Source organism: Gossypium hirsutum, chromosome D07, assembly GCF_007990345.1.
Source record: "Gossypium hirsutum isolate 1008001.06 chromosome D07, Gossypium_hirsutum_v2.1, whole genome shotgun sequence".
NCBI lineage: Eukaryota > Viridiplantae > Streptophyta > Magnoliopsida > Malvales > Malvaceae > Gossypium > Gossypium hirsutum.
In genome coordinates this window covers 2,784,704-2,809,414 of record NC_053443.1, presented here as the reverse complement: position 1 = coordinate 2,809,414, position 24,711 = coordinate 2,784,704, and the positions used below count along the sequence as shown (strand labels likewise).

The 24,711-nt window shown below is 29.4% G+C and overlaps 2 protein-coding genes across 2 annotated transcripts; one reads left to right on the top strand and one right to left on the bottom strand.

The window, feature by feature from the left end:
- Nucleotides 1-35: 35 nt before the first annotated feature.
- On the bottom strand, nt 36-2,416 carry LOC107953844 (ultraviolet-B receptor UVR8). Its single transcript, XM_016889275.2, has 5 exons — nt 2,226-2,416; nt 1,966-2,124; nt 1,836-1,871; nt 1,592-1,716; nt 36-1,511 (listed from the first exon to the last, which is right to left on the bottom strand). Exons 1-5 carry the CDS (start codon nt 2,320-2,322, stop codon nt 240-242), a joined length of 1,689 nt encoding a protein of 562 aa, XP_016744764.1. The 5' UTR covers nt 2,323-2,416; the 3' UTR covers nt 36-239.
- A 15,089-nt stretch (nt 2,417-17,505) lies between these two features.
- On the top strand, nt 17,506-24,404 carry LOC107953846 (homeobox-leucine zipper protein ATHB-8). The gene is made up of 18 exons (XM_016889277.2): nt 17,506-17,892; nt 17,998-18,220; nt 18,318-18,584; nt 18,686-18,776; nt 19,125-19,220; nt 20,363-20,476; nt 20,554-20,637; nt 20,728-20,883; nt 20,988-21,062; nt 21,154-21,260; nt 21,462-21,654; nt 21,781-21,966; nt 22,044-22,124; nt 22,213-22,347; nt 22,415-22,740; nt 22,822-22,921; nt 23,475-23,624; nt 24,050-24,404. The coding sequence occupies exons 2-18, from the start codon at nt 18,003-18,005 to the stop codon at nt 24,194-24,196; spliced, it is 2,526 nt and encodes an 841-aa protein (XP_016744766.2). The 5' UTR covers nt 17,506-17,892; nt 17,998-18,002; the 3' UTR covers nt 24,197-24,404.
- The last annotated feature ends 307 nt before the right edge of the window (nt 24,405-24,711 follow it).

Genomic DNA, 24,711 nt, shown 5'->3' with positions numbered 1-24,711 from the left:
AGTGAAAGATATGTAAGCATTCTTGACAATATATGTAAGCAAAAGTAATAAACTATCAATCTTATTATAAATATAGCAAACCAATCAATGCCATAACCTTTACAATAATAAATATTACTTATTATAAAAAATGAGAAAGAGGAAATAGTATTTTGTACCTGTAATAGGGGAAGCTTATCACAGTAAATAAAATGCTGAATGTACCAATGCTTCTGTTGTTTTATTATGATTTTAAATCACTATTTTCCTTGTGCTGAAGAAGGAAGGCACTCCTTTATTAACTCCTGGATCCGTTTCTTCAAAATCTTATCCTTGACACCTGTCAGCATGTTTCGGTAGAACAATTCCAACCTAACAAGCCCACTACGATCTGATGACTCCAACATGTTTTCCCATTCCCTTGCAATATCAAAAGTGCCAGAGTTCTGCAACGAGATCGGAATATCTTGCACTTCAAAAGGTTTACCAAAGATTGAACCATGAAGTATGCTTGCATAGCGTTCCATGGTGGAAAGTTTTGATTGGAGGAGCTTCATCTCTTCCATGGCCAAAGATAACTTCTTCTCCATCTCCGAGACTCCATCAGAACCCTTTTGATCTACAATTTTATCATCCTGATTCAGCTCTTCTTGCTTGAAATCCTCATTCAGTGGTGGCCACAGCACGATTGTTGGGCTGAAACAGTCAACAGTTTTACCATTTCCAAGAACTCCACTCCTTCCCCTGCCCCAGGACCATAGCTTGTATCCATCATGTGCAACAAGAACAGTATGTGCAGCTCCACAAGATACTTGAACCGGATCATTAAATTTAGGTCCGTGTATCCTTAGGGGAGAAATGGCGTCACCTGAATCTGTTCCTGTAAAACTAGCATCGGGGCATAGACCTAGACCCTTTTCCATTCCCCATGACCACACATCTCCGGCTGATGAAACAACACTAGTGTGAAACAATCCACAGTCAACAGAAACCAGGTATACAGGCTGCGGTAACTCTTTCACAGGTTCAGGAACCAATGCACTTCGGGTGGTTCCATGCCCAAGTTGCCCCCTGTCCCCAAGGCCAAACGTCCAACACATACTCTCAAGTGTGTCACTTGGTCTCTTTTTACGAGTAAGCAAAGCAGTGTGGAAGGCACCACATGCTACCTCATAAACCGTCCATTGAATGTCCTGGCTAAACGTTCCAACAATTTCAGGACGAGCCCTACTCTCTGTATCTCCTAGGCCTAATTGGCCATGGCCGTTGCCACCCCAAGAGTAGCATAGGAGATCATCACCTTTATGCCTTTCTCCAGCACTGACTAAGGCTACAACATGCTCATTTCCACATGCAACCTTAACAACAGTATGGCCGTGAAAATCCCAAACAGGAGTTGGAGTAAAACAACTCACAAATGTCAAGCTTCCGTCACCATTGTTATTCTCCTGTGGACAATTGCCCCACATCCAAAGGGCTCCAAGATTATCAATAGCAAGAGAAGTCATTCCTCCAGCCTTGACTGCACAAATCTATGGTAGAACAAACAATGAGAAGAATATAGAACATAGCATTTGAAGTGAACTCCAACAGCAAATAACTTATGACATACCTTAAAGGGTGCTTTACTCTTCGTCTCTAACTCATCTTTTGATTGACCAGGGGAGCCCAATTCAAGAAACCGCTCCATCAATTGAGGTGCCAAAGAATTCTCCCCATGTAGACCAAGTTGGCCATCCATATGGCAGTCAAGGGATACACCAAAATATATAAATCAAGAAAACATATAAAATAGATGATAGCAATGCAGTTTCCAGGAACAAATTTTGCCATAAAACCCACGATAAAAAGGATACATACGTTATAACCCCAAGACCAAACTGATCCATCATCTGCCATATATTCAGTGTAGCATTTTAACAAACATAAAAAAGACTGATTCAACAAAGAACAATTTGCATAGTACCTAAGAATATAATAATAAACCTGCAAGAGCAAGACTATGATAAGCGCCAGCAGCGACAGCTATAAGCTTAAGCTCTGAGTTCTGGAACTTGACCCGAACCGGGAAAATCTCGTCGGATTCTGAACCAGTCCCGAGTCTCCCAAACATTCCCCTGCCCCATGAATACACGTACCCATCCCCTGCAAATTCCATTCATTGCAAAAACACCTTAACTTTGAAAATTCTTATCACCATATAGAGATTAGGGAAGAAGGAATTGAGGTAATAAACGAGAGCTTACCAGAGAGAGCCAAAGTATGAGCTTCACCGGCGGCAACCGCAACAACTTTGTGCGGCATGTTGCCGGAATCATCGGCTGTCCCGGCGGCGGATTCCATTTCTTTTCCAGAGAGTATGAAGCTTTAGTATTGATATAGTTGAGAGAGAGGTAAACACTACAAAGCATATGAAACTGATATAAATCGCGCTGGTTAAGCATGAAATAGAGAGCTTCGTTGATGTCTGAAAACGATTTGACTGCTTGGTAATTATCTCTAAACATTGGGGACAATTTTGACTAAAAAATAAACTCTAGTGTTTTCTCATTTAAAATTTTTAATATTCTCAATTTTTAATTAATGAAGTCTGTTTTTTAAAAATTAAATGAAGTCTTTTTTATTTTTATTTTTATTTTTATCTATATATAAAGAATTTGTAAGAACTATGTATCTGATAGCAGAATGAATCAAATTTATTTAATAAGTATTGATTTACATGAAAACTCACATTTGATTGAGGATCCATATTTGATCTATATTTTAATAGTCTATATTTTTATAATTTTTATCATTTTTAAAGGACAAAGTGTAATTTTACATTTACTAATTTTAAATTTTAAATATTTTAAAAGGTCTAAATGAAATTTGTTTTTATTTTAGGGAGGACTGGGCCCTGGCCTTGGCCCTGCCAACCCATAGCTACGCTCCTGGATAATTTATATTACAAATCTGATCAAAACTACTAATTTTTTTATCAAAAATTTGTGATTTAGCTTTTGATGCAACAAGTAAGGGAAAACTGTTTTTAATTGTTGGTATCAAAAGTAAAGTTGTTGATTCGGTGGCGTGAGCTGTAATAAGAGCTTAGTGACATTATATTAATAAAAAAATAATAGTGTGGTATGTTAAAGAAATGAGACTTTGTAAACTCAAAGGCTTGAGAACATACTAAAATTAAAAAGAGACGTAACTGTATTAAAGAAGCAAATTCAAATATAGGATCGGTTAGTAAATAGTGAGCTATTGAGGAACAATAGGACATTAAGGATGTTAGTATAATTATACATGTGTATGTATGTATGTATGTATGTTATCAACAGATTAAAACTAAATATAATAGTTTATCTTTATCCAAAATGTATGATCATAGTTGGAATTTACGTGTAAATTCGTTAACCATTTTTTTTTTCATCTCGCATTTAAAAAAAAAAAAAGGATGACGTCCATTTTATAATTTAAAGCGAATTACGTGTTGGAATTCTATATAATATCGGTCCAAAATGAATGAACCAATGAAATTATTATAAGGTTATGGAATCAAATATTCGGACTTAGCGTACGTGTGCATATATGGTTGTCACCAAAATGACTTGAAATTTGAGGGGATAGAGACCAATTTAATTAAATAAACAAAAGTATTCCAAGGTTTTATCTATTAAGGTGTTAGAAAATTAGGATAAGGGCAGCTAATCGACATATTTTACCATATCAAACCCAATTTCTCTTTTATTTGCTAAACTCATTGCACGCTCCAAGTGCATATCATATGGTTTCAATTCACCGACTCACAATACGTATTATTTTCTCATAACTTTTTTTTTGTGAGAAACAGTATAAAATTTTGTATCCGTTATTAATTATTTAATGTTATTGAATCTTAGACCTTGAATCTAGGGTCTAGAGTTTAAAAGTTCAGGATCTAAGGTTCAAATTAAAAAGATTTACTAAAATGATGTGTCAGTAACATGAAAAAATATTAAAATAACACATAATGATGTGACATTTCTGTTTTATACAATCTTTTCCATTACTTATAATTAATTGTATTGTTATTAAATTAATGGAAACTTTTAATTGTGCAAGGTGTATGAAACTCTTACATTTAAACGGTAGTTTCTTATTCAATTCTATGTTATGACTAAACGATAAGTCAAATGCTCTCATCATAAGATAGGCTATGAGTAGAGGTGTTTATAGGTGGATCCGATCTATTATTCAAAAAATAAAAAAAAATATATTAAAAATTTTATATTAATATTTTATATATTTTATGGTAAAATTAAATAAAATATTTTTATTACTTTTAAAATAGTGAAGGGAATCATTTTGGCTGGCCAAGTCTATTGGGCTCGGACTTGAATTTTTTTAAAAATTGGGCCTAAGCTCAACCCAACATGAATGTTTTAGTTGAGTAAGGATGATGGGAGAGAAGTTAACAACAAAAACGGTCTAGTAATTTTATTTTTAATAAGTTTTCTTTAAATTTTATAATTTTATAATATTTAAATAATTTTAATAAATTTACATATCTATAATTTTATAATATTTAAATAATTTTAATAAATTTATATATCTTTTAATTTTTTATAATAATTTATAATTTTTTAATTTTTTTATAATTTTTATAATTTATACTTTTTTTAAATTAGAATTTTAATTTTTTTACTTAAATAAATCCCTCATAAAATAATTAAAAGAAATCAAACCATTGTAAGATAATAAAAATTTATTTAAGCCTTCAAGTCATCATTCCATGTCCGCCGTCATGTCATTATTTTTCATGTCAATCAATACGTCAACACTTAACAATCCATTAGGGACTTCAACGAAAAAATGAATTTAAATAACTTAATTGAGTACAAATCATGATTCAAATGGCTCAACTAAATACACTTTTCGATGAGAAATTTATTTAAAATTTTATTTATTTTTGGAAACTTTTTTAACATTTTAGCCCAAAATTAAATAATTGAAAGTTAAGTAGGGTTGTAAGCCTGCTGATAGGATGAATACCGCACATGAATCCTGAATCCAGACTGGGCGTTTGGGTTCTAATGTAGGCTTTACCGCTCATTCCATTCATTATTCTACTTCACTAATCACTCCATTGGGGGCTTTTTTTATTATTATGGTTTTTAGTATTCTTTTTAGGTTTGTTTTAAGATTTGTGGTTGCCCTTTTAATAATATTATCTCCAATATTTAAATTTATGTTCTTTTTTTTAAAGTAAAATATGTCTTAACACTGTAATCAATAGTTATTAATTTTTATTTATTATTTTTAATTTTAAATATACATTTAGTTCACCATATTTGTATTTCACTGAATAATTAACTAAATATCAATAAATTACTATATGAGTTTCAATTTCATTAACATCATATTTAAACTCTTACGAATAAATTTATCTTTTTTAATGTGAAATTCATATGTTCACTTAAACCATAGAACATTTACACAACTCAATGTAAATACAAAATTTATTACGATGAAATTTGAACATAGACTTTCAAAGTTTTAATTAGGGTTACATTCGATCCGTTTTGTTTTCTTATGCCAAAAATTGAATAAAATGAATTATCTATATAAATCGTATAAACTAATCGATTCGATTTTTAGAATTTATTTTATGTTGTTTGAGTTAGACAAAAAAATATTATTTTCTAATTAAGGTCAATTTTCTTCTTTTTTTTTTCAATTTCAATTTTTCTTTTAGTTTTTTTTTATGGCATCACTTTTGATTTTTTTTTTATTTTGTTATTGTATCACTTTTAATTTTTTAGGTGAAAAGTTGATAAAATGGATGAACTAAATTGAGCTTTAAAAAGTAAAATTTTATTTTTTTTATATTTTGAAAACTCTAAAAGAATTTTTTTTAAGCCATTTGCTTCTTCTTTTTTGTTTTGTCTAGCGACGATGTCAACCTCTAAGTTAGCTACTGTCCGTCTTTTTCTCCCTCCCACCAACCCTCTATTTCTTTCTTCTTTATGTCCACTCCATGTGTTTTCTCTATTTTTAGTTTACAAATTTATTTTGTGGGTATCCTTATTATCTTCACAAGTTGTGAATGACAGATTACGATTTTTGTCATTGTTGAAACTCCAATAGCCACCAGCAGTTTCTCTTGAAAAGTGGGTGGCTTTTCATCGGCTTCTTAATCTATTTCTATTTCTTTTTTGATTGTATTTCAGAATAATAAATAATTTCACGAGTCGATTTTGATCCATGTTATATTAAGTTTTATATGTTTTTTTTGTTTGTTTTCTATTGTTTAATAAGTCTTCACTTTTAGAAGTTTTTGTATGCTCTTGTAGCATCTTTTTTTAGTATTGCCTATGCATGTAGTCTTACTTTTACAAGTGATTTTAAGAATAGTTTTGTCGCCGTCCTCTCCAATTTGGTGGATGCTCGGTTCTTTTTCCAATTTTTGCCTATCGCTTTAGACCATCAGGGGTGAATTTCCTTATCATGTTAAGTGTTTGCAATCACTCTAAATATCTCGTGCTTGAGTTGTGACAGGGTCAATTGTCAACATGTCATAATGTTGTACAGATTCTGAGGCTGAAGCCTTTATTGTGTTGATGAAGATTGTCCTTTACCGTCTATGACGGTGAATAATCCTTTATAGGCTTTTTATTATTTAGCTTATATACTAAATGATAAAATGAATATCTTTTCAAATTCATTTTTTTTACTTTAATTTGGGTTTTAAAGTTTAATGGGTATTGGGTCTAAAAGTCTTAATAGATTTCGGCTTTTAGGAGTATTGAAATTTAATGGGTTATTTAAGTTTAATATTTAAATTTAGATATTAAAACCAAAACTCGACTAAATAAATAAATTAACCAAATTTTAAAATCGATTAAACCGAAAATTTTAAAAACCAAAATTGAATCCAATACAAATACAAATAAGCAATTATATTACCATAAGTGAAAGGGTTTACAAATATTTATAAAATGATAATAAAATATCCAATACATTATTATGGAAGTTTTTACACTTCACTTCTTAAAAGTATAATAAAAAAAATTAATCAAGCGGCAAGTAATTTTAATTTAATTTAACTTTATAAAATTAAAAAGAATTAATTGCCATCATCATTGCATCTAAAATAAATTGAAAATGCATGAAACATGAAGTATTGGCAGTAGCAAAATCATAATGATGGGCCAGAAGTGGGCCAAATCTCTCTATTTCCCCGCCGTTAAGTGGGGCCCCACTTCGTTAACGGCCCGCCCTAACATCTACCTTTTTTTTTTTAGACCCCCATCTCACTCGGAAAAATCTCATTTGACTGCGCGTGCTTCTTCTTTGATTCTTCACAAAGTTTGAAGCTATTACTATAGCTCATGCTACGTTACTCCAACATTTATACTGTATTATATATATATATACATGAAAGTAGGTACATTGAAAATCATGTCCAAATTTTGGTGCAGTCTCCTTTCTTGTGCAATTCACATGACAAAATCCTATGAGACACCCTTCTTTTATTCACCCAAGATATTGCTATCTCCATTTTTTATTCTTTCTTATTTTTAAATATTTGTGTCTTAAACCATATATTTCAACATTAAATATATACAAAGCATATAAAAGAATAGGAGTGAAAAGTAGGAGAAAGTTTACACGATGTGTGGAGAGTCGTTGGTGATAGTTTAAAAGTATTTGGACAATTGTGAGCAGAGTATCTATGCAGGAGAGAAACTTCGCGTTACTAAAATGAGATGTCATATATAACCCGATCATACTTTGAAAAATGTTGGTACTAAACTTACGGGGTCTTATCTTTGTTGCATGTGAATCTAGATGTTATAAGATCAGTCTTCGAATAGATCTTGATGTGATCTGACGCCAGTCTATAAAATAACCTAATAAGAATCTTTAATTAAATCAATTTTTTTTGTCATCAAAGTGACTGATTTGATGAGATATATTGAGCAACTTTTTGTAATGATATAGAGAAGATTAAAGAAACACAAGTGTATGATATACTTAAACTACACGCTTGTCTTGTTGCTGTTAATTGCTCACCTACTTTTTATGATGTTCGTCGTTAACTACAATCTAATTTGTAAACATGATTAGAGTTATAGGATTCGAATCTTAATCCCATGATGATATGGGAATTTGGAGGGCCAAATCTTATAATTTGCCACTTAAGTTTTAAGTTTTCTTTTCTTATTTTTTTAATTATTTTTTAATATATATCAAATATACAAATTTCAATCTATTGACGATATTAAAATATGGGTCACATATTACTGTTTACAATCCTTGTTTTGGAACCAGGTTTTGAAGAGTTGGAACGAGGGCCAACGATGGCGGAGACCTATATATAAGGAGGAGGTCAAATTTTTGTTTCGGTCTCTCTAATTTTGATATTTTATATAATTTGATCACTTTATTTTTTTATAATTTTTTAAATAGTTTATTTAATTTCTATAATTTTAAAAATTATTTTATATGTTTCCTATCAAATTATCCTCTCTAAATATTTTAAAATAAAAAATTATAAAATAATAATATTTTTATTTAACTAAATCTATAAATAAAAGTATTATAAATCATGTGATAAATATATAAATAAAAATTGGACAAACGGGATATATTTACTACAAAGCAAATATAATTTGAAATATAATATATTTTTAATGAATATATTATTTTTGAAATTACAATATTTAAATAAAAATTGGATGTCTAAACTAAAATTATTTTAATTATTGTTTATAATTATGCATTGCACGGGTATTAAATCAAATCACTAAAAAAATTAATATTAAACGTAAATTGTTTAAAATTATATAGAAATTATAAAACAATTTAGTATGATTAGGTTTAAGGAATAATTTATTAATATCATAAAAATATAAAATTTAAGTTATTAATAATATAATATTGGTGTTTAATAATTATTAATAATTTGGTTTAAATATATTAATATGTTAATAATGTCGATGTTTAATTAATAATTTTAATAATTTTTTAAATTAAATCATAAAGTTAACTTATTTTAATTATAAAAAATAATTATATATTTTAACTAAAATTTAATATTTTTTATTTTATTTTATATTTTTTTACAATCATAAATTATTTATTTAAAATTAACATATTTATTGAAGACTATAAATGATCTAAATAATCTAAGTCATTAATATATTATTAATAAATTCATCTAAATAATTATCTAAAAATAAATCATTTAAATTATCTAAACAATTTTTTTCTAAAAATTATCATAAGTTAACTATGCATTTTTTAAAATTAAAAATAAATTAATAAATTATATGCATAAATATTATAAAAACTATCTAAGTAGTAAATCAAGCTAATATAGGAAGAGTTTCAAAAGTTTCTATTAAAAGTAGCATATGAGAAAATAAAAAGGCTACAGATAACTTTTTAGAAGAATACCAAATCCCCAAAAAGAATTCCAAGCAAAATACCCATAAAAAACACCAATCAAATTTATCCAACCAAAACCCTAAAGAGATTCCTTGGAATTTCGATGGGTGTTCCAGGGCGAAGACGGCTCTAAGGTCAAGTACAACAAAAATTGGTGACATCGACGATGATGGGCCGCATCAAGCTACGGTGAACTCCAAAGATGAGGATAGTTTAGAGCGTTGTTAAAGCTCTTGAAGTCCATGACGCACATAGAAGTGACTACGAAGTACATTGTCCTTTTGTTTTATGATTTAGATCATTAGATATGTGTTTGTAGATACGACTTCACAAATATGCACATATATTGGCAAATTATAATAAAATTGCATACATATTTTATTGATCTTTGATTTTAATAGATACGACTCCATAAATATGCATAGATTTTTAATCATTTTATTATTTTAATAAATAATTAAATACACAATATTTTTCAGGTATTATTTATATTAATATATATGTGCACAATATATTTTAGTTAGATATTATTATATATTTATCCATATATATATCTTTTAGGTATTATTTATATTGAATATATGCCCAAAAAAATAGTATATATTAATAATTATCTATGTATAAATTCACAATAATATACCCTAAATGCACGTATAATATCAACTATTGATTAATAATCATTTTAATCAATAAAATCTATATATGCATACATATATATATTATATGCACAGATAATATCCATTTAATTATTTATCCTTAAAAAAATGGTTTAATGTTCAAATTTTAAAAAATTAATACAATATAAAAATGATCATCAAGATAAATAATATTTAATTAAAATAAAGATAAATAATATTTATCTTAATATTTAAATTTCTTATCACTAGATTTTTAATAATTGTAATTATTATTTAAATTAATTATAAAAAAATATTTTTAATTATTTCATTAAATTAAAAATTATCTTAAAATTTACATTTAAATTAAAATTTGGTGATTGATTGCAAGAATACCAATATGTTATTTTTTAATATTTATTGTTGAAAAATACGAAACTAGAAGTGTTAATAAAGTGCCCACTTTACTAGTACTGGAGTTGTTGAGTGACAATTTTCATATTTGAGTATTGACAATTTATTGAACGGTTTGAATAGATCATATTATTCGCGAGACTCTTATTGAAAATTAGATCGAATTAAATCACTCAAAAGAACATGGACATTTGAATTGGATTGAAATTCTATATGATTAACTGACAAGAGTCCACGGTTGGCTTGTGGGGTGAACTTAGCTGCGAGAGTATTGTTCTTCAATGTTCGAAAGTGAGAAGAATCATCATGGGGTGTATTATAGATTAGGTTCACTTGTTGTAACTGGTGAAGAGGGTGAATATTTCTCACCGAGCTAGGCTCCACTGACTTAAAGAGACTGAACTATGTAAACAATCCCATGTGTTCTTTGTGTTTTTAGTTTCCAGATTCGGTGCCAAAGAAGTGTCTACTTTCCTATCACTCCTTTCAAGCACTTAGTCTAATAACTAGTTTAATAATTTCATTTATCATACAACATAATTTAAGGATTATAAAATACATAGTTAAACAAAAATCAATGGCCAGCTAAGCGAGAAAAATTGAAAACCGACTTGAATTAAGGTATTTAGACGGTTAATGGAATGCAAGTTAAAAATTACCCCGAAGTCGAATTGAATTCTATTGTTTTATTTAATTTATAATTTTAAATAAAAAACATTTATTTTATATCGTAAAATTAAAATTAATTATATAAAAGTTATTGATTATTATTTATTTAAAAATATTTATGAAAAATACTTTAAACCTTTTCTAAGTAATATTCAAAAATCATAAAATAAAAATTTAAAAATTTAAAATCTAAAATTAATATGAAAAATCGAAAACCTAATTAAACCAAAATGAATTATAAGGTATGGTTAAAAAATAACAATAATAAAAAAATTCAACCAAATCAAACCGATAATTACCACTAGATTTCGCTGCCATTTTTAGAATTTCAAAATATTTTTAAAAAATCTACATTATAACGTCCCAGAAAGTGGATTGTTTTTCCACCTTTGTTTGTAGATTAATGTTTGGTCTTTATAAAACACTATTATACAAAATTAAAGTCATTGCCTTTTAAAAACTTACACAGGCCAGGAGGACATGGTCAGCTGGCGTCAACCTCACGTTACAACCTCTTGTGGGGCACGCGTCAAACCATTATTCGTTGATCCATTTTTAAAAGAAAAAGAGGAAAATTTTAAAAATTTGAGCGCAATCTTCTTAGTGGCACCGTTTTCAATGGAACAAGCGGGAGTGGCGGGGTATGTTAGCACTTTTAGCAGCCACCTTTTTTTTTTTATTAACAGCCGTTGACATCTTGCAATAAAATTAATTAAAAACAAAATTACCACTAAACAACACCAATTTACTCTTCTTTTTTTTGCCCTTTTGTATTAAGCCATTGTTGTGTCCCATTCCACCTTTATCTTTTAAGCTTAAATCAAAGACTTGGTTAACCTAAAGTAGTATAAATTAAGGTTTGACATATTTGGTTAACCTTTATCTTGGTCATTTGTTTGGATTAATTTTAAAGTCATTACGTGTATGGGTTTTTTACCATCAAGTTTTGATAAATATGACTACCATATGTGATTGAGCTTGTTGTGAACAATTGCACTATCTTGTGGTAGTGGTCTATCCCCTTTTGAGACAACATATTCAAAATTTTAGTTATGTACCATGGAGTCTCTGCGAATCTAGCCTCAATACTTTCTATTGTTCTTCAAATTTTGCATCTGTGCTTTCTTTTTGCAAGCTAGTTCCATCCAGTCCAACAATGGTCAATGTTTTCTTAGATTTTTCCGGTTTAAAGTGGATTTTTGTCAGCTCTGATACCAATTAGTAACGATGTGGGTAAATTTGTAATTGAATTTTTTAGAAATTAGGGACATAGAATAGAAAGAATGAAGTTTTAGAAGAGAAATTTCTGCAATTTCATTTATGATTCCGATATAGATTCCCTTTTATAGGTGATTCTGTTACAACAACCTGTACAAGTATTTATCAACAATTGGCTTAACTTATTGCAGTCGTCCTTTGAACTCTAGGCTTGCTGGGCTCATGCTTTCACTGACCCGGTTGCATTTGTCTCTTCTTTGATTTGCTGGGTTTGTTCGAGTTTGGTGAATCAATTTAGGGTCTAGGTCAAAGATAAGTTTCATTTCCCTCTATTCTTTTATATGTATAACACAAATTTAAATCAAAATTGAGGATTGGTAATTTTCTTTACGACGAACCTATTTTAAAATATTTTTTTGTAAAAAAAAAATCCAACATTAAAATTGAAGGTAGAATGATTGAAACAAGAAATGAATAAAATGTAAGTATACGTAAATGTAAAAGAAAAAGACGCGTAGTATAGCCATTGATAGCGGATAAAAAGTCTAATTAAGGATGCGGGTAACCCAAGAATCAAAGCATACCACTTAACTTGGTCTGCCATTGCTTTGCCCTTATTTTTTACCCAATTGCTTAAAAAATTGGAAACCTCGGATTTTTCTTTTAATCCCTTAATGATAATTAAATTGATAGGAGGACCCAAGTGAAAAGGGTTTGAAATTGGGATTCTTGAGATGACCCTTCATTGACTTACCAAATATTTTTTTTTTCCTTTAGTGGCATTGACTCGTTTTGTCTTAGAAAGAGATCCATCAAACAAAAAGGTGAATTCCTTTGACAATTCTATTTTAAGTGATTAACTCTCAAGATATATGTTATAATGAGTATTGGTAAAGCAAATCCGACTGAGTATTAAATAAGTTTGGGGATTTTGAATTTTAATTTACTTATTCGAGGGTTAAAATATTGGCATAATAATTTTTTGGCTTTCAAATTTTACAAAAAAAAATATTTTAGCTCTCCATTTAATTTTTAGTATTTTTTAGTCATTGAACTTGTATTTTTTTTTATCAAACCACCTCAAAATAGATGAAAAATTAACGTTTGTTAACTTGAGGTACACATCCATATGGCAATTCACGTGTATGCAACCTCAACAAAGTTAAAAAATGTTAATTTTTTCATTAATTTTGGGGTGATTCAACAAAAAACACAAGTTTAAGAGCTAAAAATGTAAAAAAAAAATTAAATGAAGAGCTAAATTGACTTTTTTGTAAAGTTGAAGGGCCAAATAAATTATTATGCCTAAAATATTTGGGAGGTCTCTGTATTACATGGATTGGATCAAATTAATCATTTTATTATTAAATAGATCAATTTAATCCGTATGCTATTAAAAATAAAAGAAAAATCCAAATACGTACTAAATATCAACCCATAAAAATATAGCTAGGGATAAACTTCAATGTTTTTGATAAATTTATAGTTTAATCCATTTTCTATTATAAGTTCCGTGCAAGTTAATTTTAAAGAAGGAAATGGTAAAAATTTAAACAGTGAATGTCGCAAAATATTTACTCCCCATTTTAAAAGTTCATATTTTTAATGTTTAATTAAAGTTATTAATGTTTGATAAGTGTTGAAAAAGTTGAGGTTTTGAGATTTTAAAACGGAATTTTGCCCATAATTTGGTGACTCATATTGTAGTTTACTCTTAATGCAAAGTATCGTAATTCAAAATAATAACTAATTAATAATTAAGTGATAATTAATACAATAAAAATAAAATTAGCACAATTTTTAAACTAATAATTTGTAAAGTATAATTATAATTATCACAACTTTTCCTTATATTTTATTTTTAGAGTTGTATTAAAGTAATAACTCAATTTTAAAATCAGTACAACTTTTTAACTAATAATTGTAAATTAAAATTTACTTATTTTTAAATGCGTAATTTCCACAACTTGTATTAAATTATAATTATTTTTAAATGTACAACTATCACAACTTTTACTTTATTTCAAAATTTTAAAATTAATAATTCTAAATTAAATATTATAGTTATTTTTAAACGTAAATTTAATAATATGATAAAAAATAAAATGTATTCTCGTGAGGTCAATTTTTTATCATTCCACTTTACTTTTTGTACATTTATTTCTTCACCCACGTCATGAATATAACTTGACATGATATATATACGTATAATTCACGTATTTCGAAAAAATATAAAATCTAAAATTATGGTGGAAATGGGTACGCTAATAGAATAGACGTTTTCAAATCATTTATGGGGAACAGCCCATTCTTTGGAGTTATTGATAATGAAATTAGGCATTGTAATGGAGATGGCAAAGTATAGGCGAAGAAATGTAGAGCGTTGGGGGTGATGTAGCATAGCATCCTAGGAAAAAGAAAATACATGAAAGCATATATTTGATTATTATGTCACAATATAAGGGAGTTAAGATGATGATGATTCATGATGGCGACGATGATGATGAGAGAGGAAAGGTGGTGTGATATATTTTATTAGAAACCAAGGCCGCATGCATTCTCCATAATTCTTTTTTGGATAATGTAGTTTTTCCTTCATATTCACCTTTAAACTTTTTTTTTATCCATTTTGATTTCTAAATTTGTAATTTTTTATTCATTTAAATTCATTTTGTTAATAATCGTGAAAAAATAGAGACAATAATGTCACTTTTGGCCATTCAACTTGGCGAGTAGATCCACATTGGTCTTTAGGGGTGAGCATTTTAAATTGATCGAATTGAGTAAAATTTTTTTGAGTTAATCGAGTTGACGAGCCCTATTTTATCATCCTAAATCGACTTAAAATTTTTTTCAAATCGATTCGAGTAAAATGAAATTCGAGTCGAGTCTAATCGAGTGAAATTGTTCAAGTTAACTTAAAAAATTTAACATGTCAAATTAAAATCTTGTTACAATGTAACTGATTACATGTTAGATCATATAAATTTGAAACCATATATATATATAAACATTTTCAAAGCAAAATAATAAAAAATAATATACTTTAGTATGATAAACTCAAATAATTAATTAACTTATTTAGGTCCCAAATTTATTATTTTAGAAAATTTTTAAAATTTTAATTTTCTTTATATATTCTTTAGATTTTTTTTAAAAATTTATATATTTTTTAAAATATATAAATTTTGAAATTTTTATAAATATTTTTAATTTTAAAAACTATTTTGAATTTTTTTTGTAATTTTTGTTGAGAGAGACTAATTAACTCATTTTCAAAATTGACAGGGATCAAAGGGGTATTTACACCAATTTAATTTTCAAATTATTCAAATTATTCGAGTTATTCGAATTGTAAAGTTCAACTCGACTTGAACTTGAAACTTGAATTACTTATTCGAGTTGACTCAAATAACTCGAATAGCTCGGTTCAATTAACTCGATATTCAAAATTTTTCGATCGGATCAAGTTTTGCTCACCCCTATTAGCCCCTGAACTTGACAATTAGCTTCATTTTGATACTTGTACTTTTTTTTGGTCCATTTGAACTTAACAACTAAGTCCATTTTGATCATTAAACTATTGAAAATTCTAATAGTTTGATGATGTGGCACAATCTCAGTGCCACATCACCACTTGAAAAAAAAAAGATGATGATGTGATACAATCTCAAAGTGTCATATGCAGTATTTTAGTAATTCAATCAGTTCGACCGTCGAACTAACAAATAATTAAAAATTCATAAAAATCTAAAAGTCCAAGTAAATTAATATTGTTGGCCTAATTGTCAAACCGATCAAATTAGTTGAATTGATAACTCCTGGTCTAACCTATTGAGCCATGGGTTCGGCTATTAAAACACTGAACAACTCTCTTAGATTGTACCACATCATTGTCTAAAATTTTTTTATTTTTTAAACTTAGAGTGCCACGTAATCCAACAAAGCAGATTTAATTAGATTAGAGAACCATGTTAAAGGGAAATTTCACTAAAGAAAAAGAGAAGGAAAGCAAGCGCCTAAGTTGAGAGTGGGGATCCGAGTGAGTCTATCATCCAATATGTAATAGTGTGTATACTATATACTACAGTTATTGAATATTTTAGTTCAACGGAGAACCTTCGAGGGCTCTCCATTTATTTTTATTTTTTCACATATATTTTATGTTGTATATATATTTGATATTCATATAATATCATTTTTAAAATTTAAAATTATATAAAAACATTTAATTATCATTAAATTATAAATTATATCACATTTTAATATAATTATATGTTAAACATAATGTAATTTTCAATTAATATATGTAAGTTTTCTTTTAAGTTATAAGTATAGTTATATTGCGATTACAAAGAATACATTCGGATAACTATAATCAAAATATATAATTTAAAATACGTAATTATAAAAACACCTTTTTTATATACAAATTAAGTTATATTTTATAAGGGTGTGTTTTTATTTTTATTATTATATAATAAATCAATAAAAATTAATAACGCAACTTCAACCTGAAAAATCATACATAATTAATAAATTAACTATTCTATTGTAACAAAATATCAATTAATTTTTATATAAAATTTTAATAAATATATTTATTAAAAAAAATTCACCTACATCGTAGATGTATTATCATCTAAGTTATCATTATTTTTTAATATAATTAATTGAAATGTCACAAAATTAATTTTATATATAGAATTATCTTTTATATTTTAATATAATTATTTTATATACTACAAAGTATAGAGTTTTTTTAGAAACTTGATAAGTAGGTTAACAAAGTAAAAAATATTACTTTATTTATATATTTAATTTTTAAAATTTTTATTATAGACATTTCTTAACTTTAAACCTATTTATAATATATAAAAAAAACTGTTAAAAAACCTCCACATACTATATAAAATAATATTTTCATATTTGATTTTAATTATTTTTTACGTGATCGATTAAGTCTTAACTCGATTGATTTGAACATTATTATTAATGAAACATATTATTTTTCTATTTAATAATTGAGAAAGAGCTATAATTTTAAATATTGTGTAAAAAACCACCTCTATCCTATATTAAAAAACATATTTTGACGTAAAAGGCTGACAACAAAAATTAGGGAGTGAAACAAAAAAGGAAAAAGCAAGTAGTTAAAGAGCGGTTTAAAAGAGAAGTAATTTTCCTTCCAACACCCCCAATCTTCCAGTTTTCAACCCTTCATATCATCTCTCTGACTCTACTCCCTCACTTTCATTTCCTTCAAACACCCATCTTCCTTATTTTAACACCGCCCCCCCAGCCTGAAACTTTCTCACAAACCTCTCTTCTCTTTCTTTGTCACCATCCACAAACAAAACATTAACAAAAACACACCTCTATCATCTTCTCCAACATGTTCCTTCCTTTGCTGTCGCCACACTAACACAAAACCATCTACAACAGCAACCCAAACCAAAGATTTTTTCTTTTTTTTTTCTTTGATCTTTTTGAGAATTCGAATGGAGTTTTGAGGTCCCGCCGGTGATCCGATTGCGTTTGTAAAAGTTCCCAGAGAGAGAAAAAAGAAAAGAAAAGGGTATGTTTTGTTTTTCTCCTTTTTACTAGTACTATTATAGATGTATTCCTTTACGCATGCATTTGAAAAAAAAATTTATTGTTTTTGTTTTTTGATGGGGGAAAGACGTGATGATGGCGGTGACCTCATCCTGCAAAGAAGGGAACAAGATAGCAATGGATAATGGGAAATATGTGAGGTACACACCCGAGCAAGTCGAAGCTTTAGAACGTCTTTACTATGAATGTCCTAAGCCTAGCTCTATGCGTCGTCAACAGCTCATTCGTGAGTACCCTATCCTCTCCAACATCGAGCCTAAGCAGATCAAAGTTTGGTTCCAAAATCGCAGGTCATTACTCTTTATATATATATAAATCCACAACCTTTTTTATATAGTAATTCACTCAGTTGAGTTGATGATGATGATGGGTTTTCGTTTTCCACAGATGTAGAGAAAAACAAAGGAAAGAGGCATCTCGTCTCCAAGCTGTAAACAGGAAGTTGACAGCCATGAATAAACTGTTAATGGAGGAGAACGATAGGTTACAAAAACAAGTTTCCCAACTTGTTTGTGAAAAAAGCTACTTTCGCCAACAGTCTCAACAGCAGGCGGGGTTAGCCACCACAGATACAAGCTGTGACTCAGTGGTGACAAGTGGTCATCAACACCATTTGACTCCTCAGCATCCTCCAAGGGATGCCAGTCCTGCAGGGTTAGTGGTGGAATTCTCTTTTCGTTATGTCACTTTCTGTTCTCGCTTCTCAGAAAATTAAAACCATTGTTGGTGTCTTATATGGTTTGTATGGTTTCTAGACTTTTGTCTATTGCAGATGAAACTTTAACAGAGTTTTTATCAAAGGCCACTGGAACCGCTGTGGAGTGGGTCCAAATGCCTGGGATGAAGGTTTACTGCTTGCTCTCTGTCATTATTCTTTTTACTCATTAAACTATATACTCCATTATGGTTTGTCATTATCCAGATCAATATCTTTTCTGTAAAAAAAGTAGAACAATGTTGCTAATCTTCTAAGCAACATCAAAACCCACATATTTTGTTATGTCAATATCTAGGAGGATAACCCCACTATCCCACTTTCTCTATTGCTTCATGGGTTAAGGGTCTTCATTGTTTAATATACTAATGACAATGAATGCCTCTTTTGAAATATTATATCTGTCCTAGGATAACATGCCTTTTTTTGTGAAGATGAACAACTCTTTCATTTCTAACATGTGATTCTTATCTCTGCAGCCTGGTCCGGATTCTATTGGAATCGTTGCTATTTCTCATGGTTGCACTGGAGTGGCAGCACGTGCATGCGGGCTTGTGGGACTTGATCCTACCAGGGTAACTTTTATTTCGAAAATTTATAAAAGAAGAAGAAGAATTTATTCGAGTAATTAAGTTATTAAATTTGATATTTTACATCTCAAATATCCAAATTTTCAAATAACAAAACAATGTTTTGGAGTTTAGGCTTTTTTTTTCTTTGGTTTAAATTCCTCCTTGATTCCATGTTAATTTTTAAATTAAGTAAATTAATCCCTCAAATTCAAAAAAAAAATCAACTAAACATTTTTATAAAAATTATATACTATTAAAAATATTTTTAAAAAATTAAAAAATTCAATAAAATTTTTATAAAAATAAATATAAAGACAAATCTTTAAAAAAATCATTTGAAAATTGAAAATAATTACATAAAATTCCAAATAATCTTCAAAAATCCAAAAATTTATTAAATTAGAAAAATTATGAAAGAATAAAAATTATATAATATTAAAAAAACCTTAAAAAAATCTAAATTCTCTTATTTTTCTTTTATGTTAATACCTGTTCTAACTTGGAATTTAGTCAAATTGTCATCAAGGTTGTAATTTAATTTGTCTATTTTTTTTTATTTAACTCAAGAAAAGTTTATTCGATATAAAATAGGACTCGTTTTCAAATTCTTTCATTGGATTTGACCGAATGCTCACTATAACTTTATGTTTGGATAAATAATTATAAAGTAAATGCATTTTAGTAAAGGAAAGTAATATATATATTTGCAATATTTATTTAATTAAACTTGGAAAGTAAAGGAAATTATCAATTATATCATTTTTTATAACATAACTTACAAAAAAAAAAAAAGAAGATAAAAATGTTAATTTACATTTTAAAATAAACCTACTTTTTTGTCCATAGCTTCTCCGGTAAATAAAAACTAAATAATTCAAGGAAAAGGAAGGCTTTCGAAATTATTAAAAAAAAGAGTGTAAAAATGTTAATTTACATTTTAAAATAAACCCTACTTTTTTGTCCATAGCTTCTCCGGTAAATAAAAACTAAATAATTCAAGGAAAAGGAAGGCTTTCGAAATTATTAAAAAAAAAGAGTGTAATTTTCTCTTACTTTCCTTGTGTTAGTGTAATCCTAACGTAGCCAAGTGTGAGAACATATCTTATTGAAGACTTAACTTTTACATATGTATATATATCCTTCAGGTCGCTGAAATCCTTAAAGATCGGCCGTCATGGTTCCGTGATTGCCGAGCTGTGGATGTTATAAACGTGTTGTCCACTGGAAACGGTGGGACCATTGAACTGCTTTACATGCAGGTACACTCACTACCCCCATTTTCCTTTCCCTTTCAATTTCAACAAAAGTACCATAAAATTTCATCATCTTCTTTCAGCTCTATGCGCCAACAACTTTGGCACCAGCTCGTGACTTCTGGTTGCTGCGCTACACATCTGTTTTAGAAGATGGTAGTCTTGTGGTATGCTACTACCTTTTGTTATTCCTTTACCGTAAAAAACTTCATCTGTTATAGTTTTGATTGTTATTGTGACAATATTGCTTCTTATAGGTATGTGAAAGATCACTTAACAATACTCAGAACGGTCCGAATGTGCCGCCAGCAGCGAATTTCGTTAGAGCAGAAATGCTGCCTAGTGGTTACCTAATTAGGCCTTGTGAAGGCGGTGGATCCATCATTCACGTTGTTGATCACATGGATTTGGAGGTATACATACATACATACATATATGCAACTTACCTTGCTTACTATTATTATTATTTTTATTATTATTAACATGGACAATATATCACATTGTTGCTTGTATGTAGCCCTGGAGTGTTCCTGAAGTGTTGCGCCCCCTCTATGAGTCCTCAACATTACTTGCTCAGAAGACAACAATGGCGGTAAGTAAGACTATTCCTAGAATCTATAACAACTAAATATTTTTCATGGTTTGGATATGACAAGTTTTATGACTTTTTGTCATTTATGCAGGCTTTGCGTCATTTAAGGCAGATTTCTCAAGAAATATCTCAGCCGAATGTTACTGGTTGGGGAAGAAGACCTGCAGCTCTACGTGCACTCAGTCAGAAATTGAGCAAGTATGTTCATCTCACTCTTTCATAATTCGATTAAACTACCTGGCAGGTCCCTATGTTATAAGTCAATGAGTAAATTGGTCCCTTCAGTGTACATTGTTTGTGCAGCAGATCATTTTTCAATATACATATGTATACACACAGAAAAGCACACACACACACGCACACATATATATATGGCAATCTAACTCGTTCTATTTCCAGGGGCTTTAATGAGGCTGTTAATGGATTTACTGATGAAGGATGGTCTATGTTGGAAAGTGATGGTGCTGATGATATTACCCTCCTTGTGAACTCCTCTCCTGGCAAGATAATGGGTATAAATCTTTCTTACAGTAATGGATTTCCTTCGGTAGGCACCGCGGTTCTATGTGCCAAAGCATCCATGTTATTGCAGGTCAGTTCTACATGTGTTGCAAGTATGTGAATTAAAGCAGAAGATCTAATTACTAGTTATGAAGGATAAGAAAACTCAAGAATGTTATAAGAAAACTCAAGAATGTTCTTTCTTTCTATTTGTTAGAATGTGCCTCCAGCAATACTTCTCAGATTCTTACGAGAACATCGATCGGAGTGGGCTGATAGTGGCATTGATGCTTACTCTGCTGCTGCTATCAAAGCTGGTCCCTGTAGTTTACCGATGTCTCGAGGTGGAAGTTTTGGTGGTCAGGTCATTCTTCCCTTGGCTCACACAATCGAGCATGAAGAGGTACAAATTTGTGTCGAATCCTCGCTATCAAATTGGCAATATATAGCCTAAAATTAGCTTTTATGTGTTTATTATAGTTCATGGAGGTGATTAGGCTGGAAAATATGGGTCACTATAGAGATGACATGATCATGCCTGGTGATATCTTCCTTTTACAGGTACTGACAAGTCGCTAACAATCTTTCAATTGAAATTATTTAATGGCGTGAACCAATATAATTATGATCACTTGAATGAATATTTCAGCTGTGTAGTGGAGTTGATGAGAATGCAGTTGGAAGCTGTGCTGAACTCATCTTTGCCCCCATTGACGCTTCATTCTCCGATGATGCACTTATTATTCCTTCCGGTTTTCGCATCATTCCCCTCGATTCCGGAACGGTAAGTGTCTATTCGTTTTCATTCACTATGTTAGTCCCTTACTAATCGAATTCGATTCTAATGTTAGGATGCATCAAGTCCAAGTCGTACACTTGATCTTGCCTCCACACTTGAAGTTGGAACTGCTGGAAATCAAACAACCGGTGATCGTTCTGGTCGATGTGGGAATTCAAAATCAGTGATGACAATAGCATTCCAATTTGTGTATGAGATCCACCTTCAAGAAAATATAGCTGCTATGGCTCGACAGTACGTTCGTAGTATCATTGCCTCGGTTCAAAGGGTAGCATTGGCACTGTCTCCTTCCAACTTTGGCTCTCATGCTGGTTTTCAGTCACCTCCTGGTTCTCCTGAAGCACAGACACTAGCTCGTTGGATTTGTCAAAGCTATAGGTGTGTGTCAATCAAATCTCTCTTTTTTTTTCTCTGTTCATTTTGAACCCAATTCTTAGTTATTAGTATATCTGTTTGAAGGTGCTTTCTAAGGATGGAACTGCTCAAACATGAAGGAAGTGAATCCATTCTAAAATCGCTTTGGCATCACACAGATGCAATTCTATGTTGCTCTATGAAGGTATTTAGGAGAGTATTTTGAATTAATTCAATTTTATTTTATTTATTTTAATATTATATTATCCTATAAAAAATTTACATTTAAAATATAATTTTATTTAGAATAAAGTGAAAAATTTAAAGAAAAAATATAGAATAATTTTTTTTTCATAATTTGAATTTTATATTTATCATATAATTTAGTTATATTGAAAATTTTCACTATTTATATTTTCTGCACTTTACTATGGAAATAATTCTTGATTGGAAAGTTGATGCTTGCTTGTTTGATAAAAGTATGTAATAGGTCTCATAGGGATATTATATTATTTTTTATTAAAATAAAGAGTTAATATCTTTAAAATTTATAGATTTGGAAATGAAATTTTTATTTAGAATTGAGTTATTAATAAAAAAGAATTTTATTAAATAATAATACTAATTTTGTTAAATTTTAATTAATTTGATTCTTTATAGTATTGTAGTGATTAAATTGATCCATTTAATAATAGAAAATCTAATTTAATTTCAGTTGTTATAATAAAGATATAAAACATACATGGTAATATATGCAGGCACCGCCGGTTTTTATGTTTGGCAATCAAGCAGGACTTGACATGCTTGAAACAACCGTGGTAGCCCTTCAGAACGTAAGCTTGGAAAAAATATTTGATGAAAATGGAAGAAAAGCCCTCTTTGCAGAGTTCCCACAAGTAATGCAGCAGGTCATATATTCTTTTAAATCATTTCTCATTTTCCCATATATGAGCACACACATATATATATACTGTGGATAAATGGAAAAACAAATACATAAAGGAGGAATATAATATCAAATCTTCATGCCCATGAATTATCCAGTCTTAACCACTTGGTACCAAACATAAATGGTGATTGAGTTGTTTGACAAAAAATCTATTTTCTAGCTATCAAAATTTCATCCCAAGCAATTATATAAAAGTAACATGGAGACCTCTATATTAGGATTCGGTTCAATTTCTGCTGTACATCAACATAATGTCATTGTTTGATTATTCCATCAGTTACGTCAACTTTTAGCAATAAAAATGACTAATTTACGTATAAGAACTAATTTATTTATTTAATATTGCTGGTGATTTGAGATACATGGTTTGTTTTGATTGAGCAGGGTTTTATGTGCCTACAAGGTGGTATTTGTTTATCAAGCATGGGGAGAGCAGTCTCTTATGAGAGAGCAGTGGCTTGGAAAGTGGTAAATGATGAAGAAAATGCTCACTGTATCTGCTTCATGTTCATAAACTGGTCTTTTGTATGAAAATTCTAAATATATAAAAATAGGGTCTAGATAGCAGATTCGAGTAGAAAAATCTCCCCCTTTCAACTGTTTTCTTTTAGTCTTTTTAAACCTTTTAAGTGATATGATACTGTTACAATGATGTTGAGCCAAATGGTGTAATGGGGGCCTCCATTTTGGTTTACCCTCATTTTCTTTTGTATTTGTTTCATGCTGCATTGAGTGATCACTATCGTTGCCCCGGTTTTCTCTTTTTCTTCTTTATTTTTATTCAATTTCATCCTTTCTTTTAAATATTAACATGTCACATCATGGTTTAAATTTGGGCTTCCACTTGTCTTATTTCCTGCGTGGTTTATTGGAATATAAAGTCAAAAAGCCTATAATACTATGTTTATTCGAATTCTGTCAAGATTCTATTTGCAATCATCTTCAATCAAAGTTGGAGAGAAAATGGCGAAAACATTTCTCTAGTTTTCCTTATAAAAATTAAAACAATTTAATCTCTATATATAAATATTAAAAAGTGAGCAATT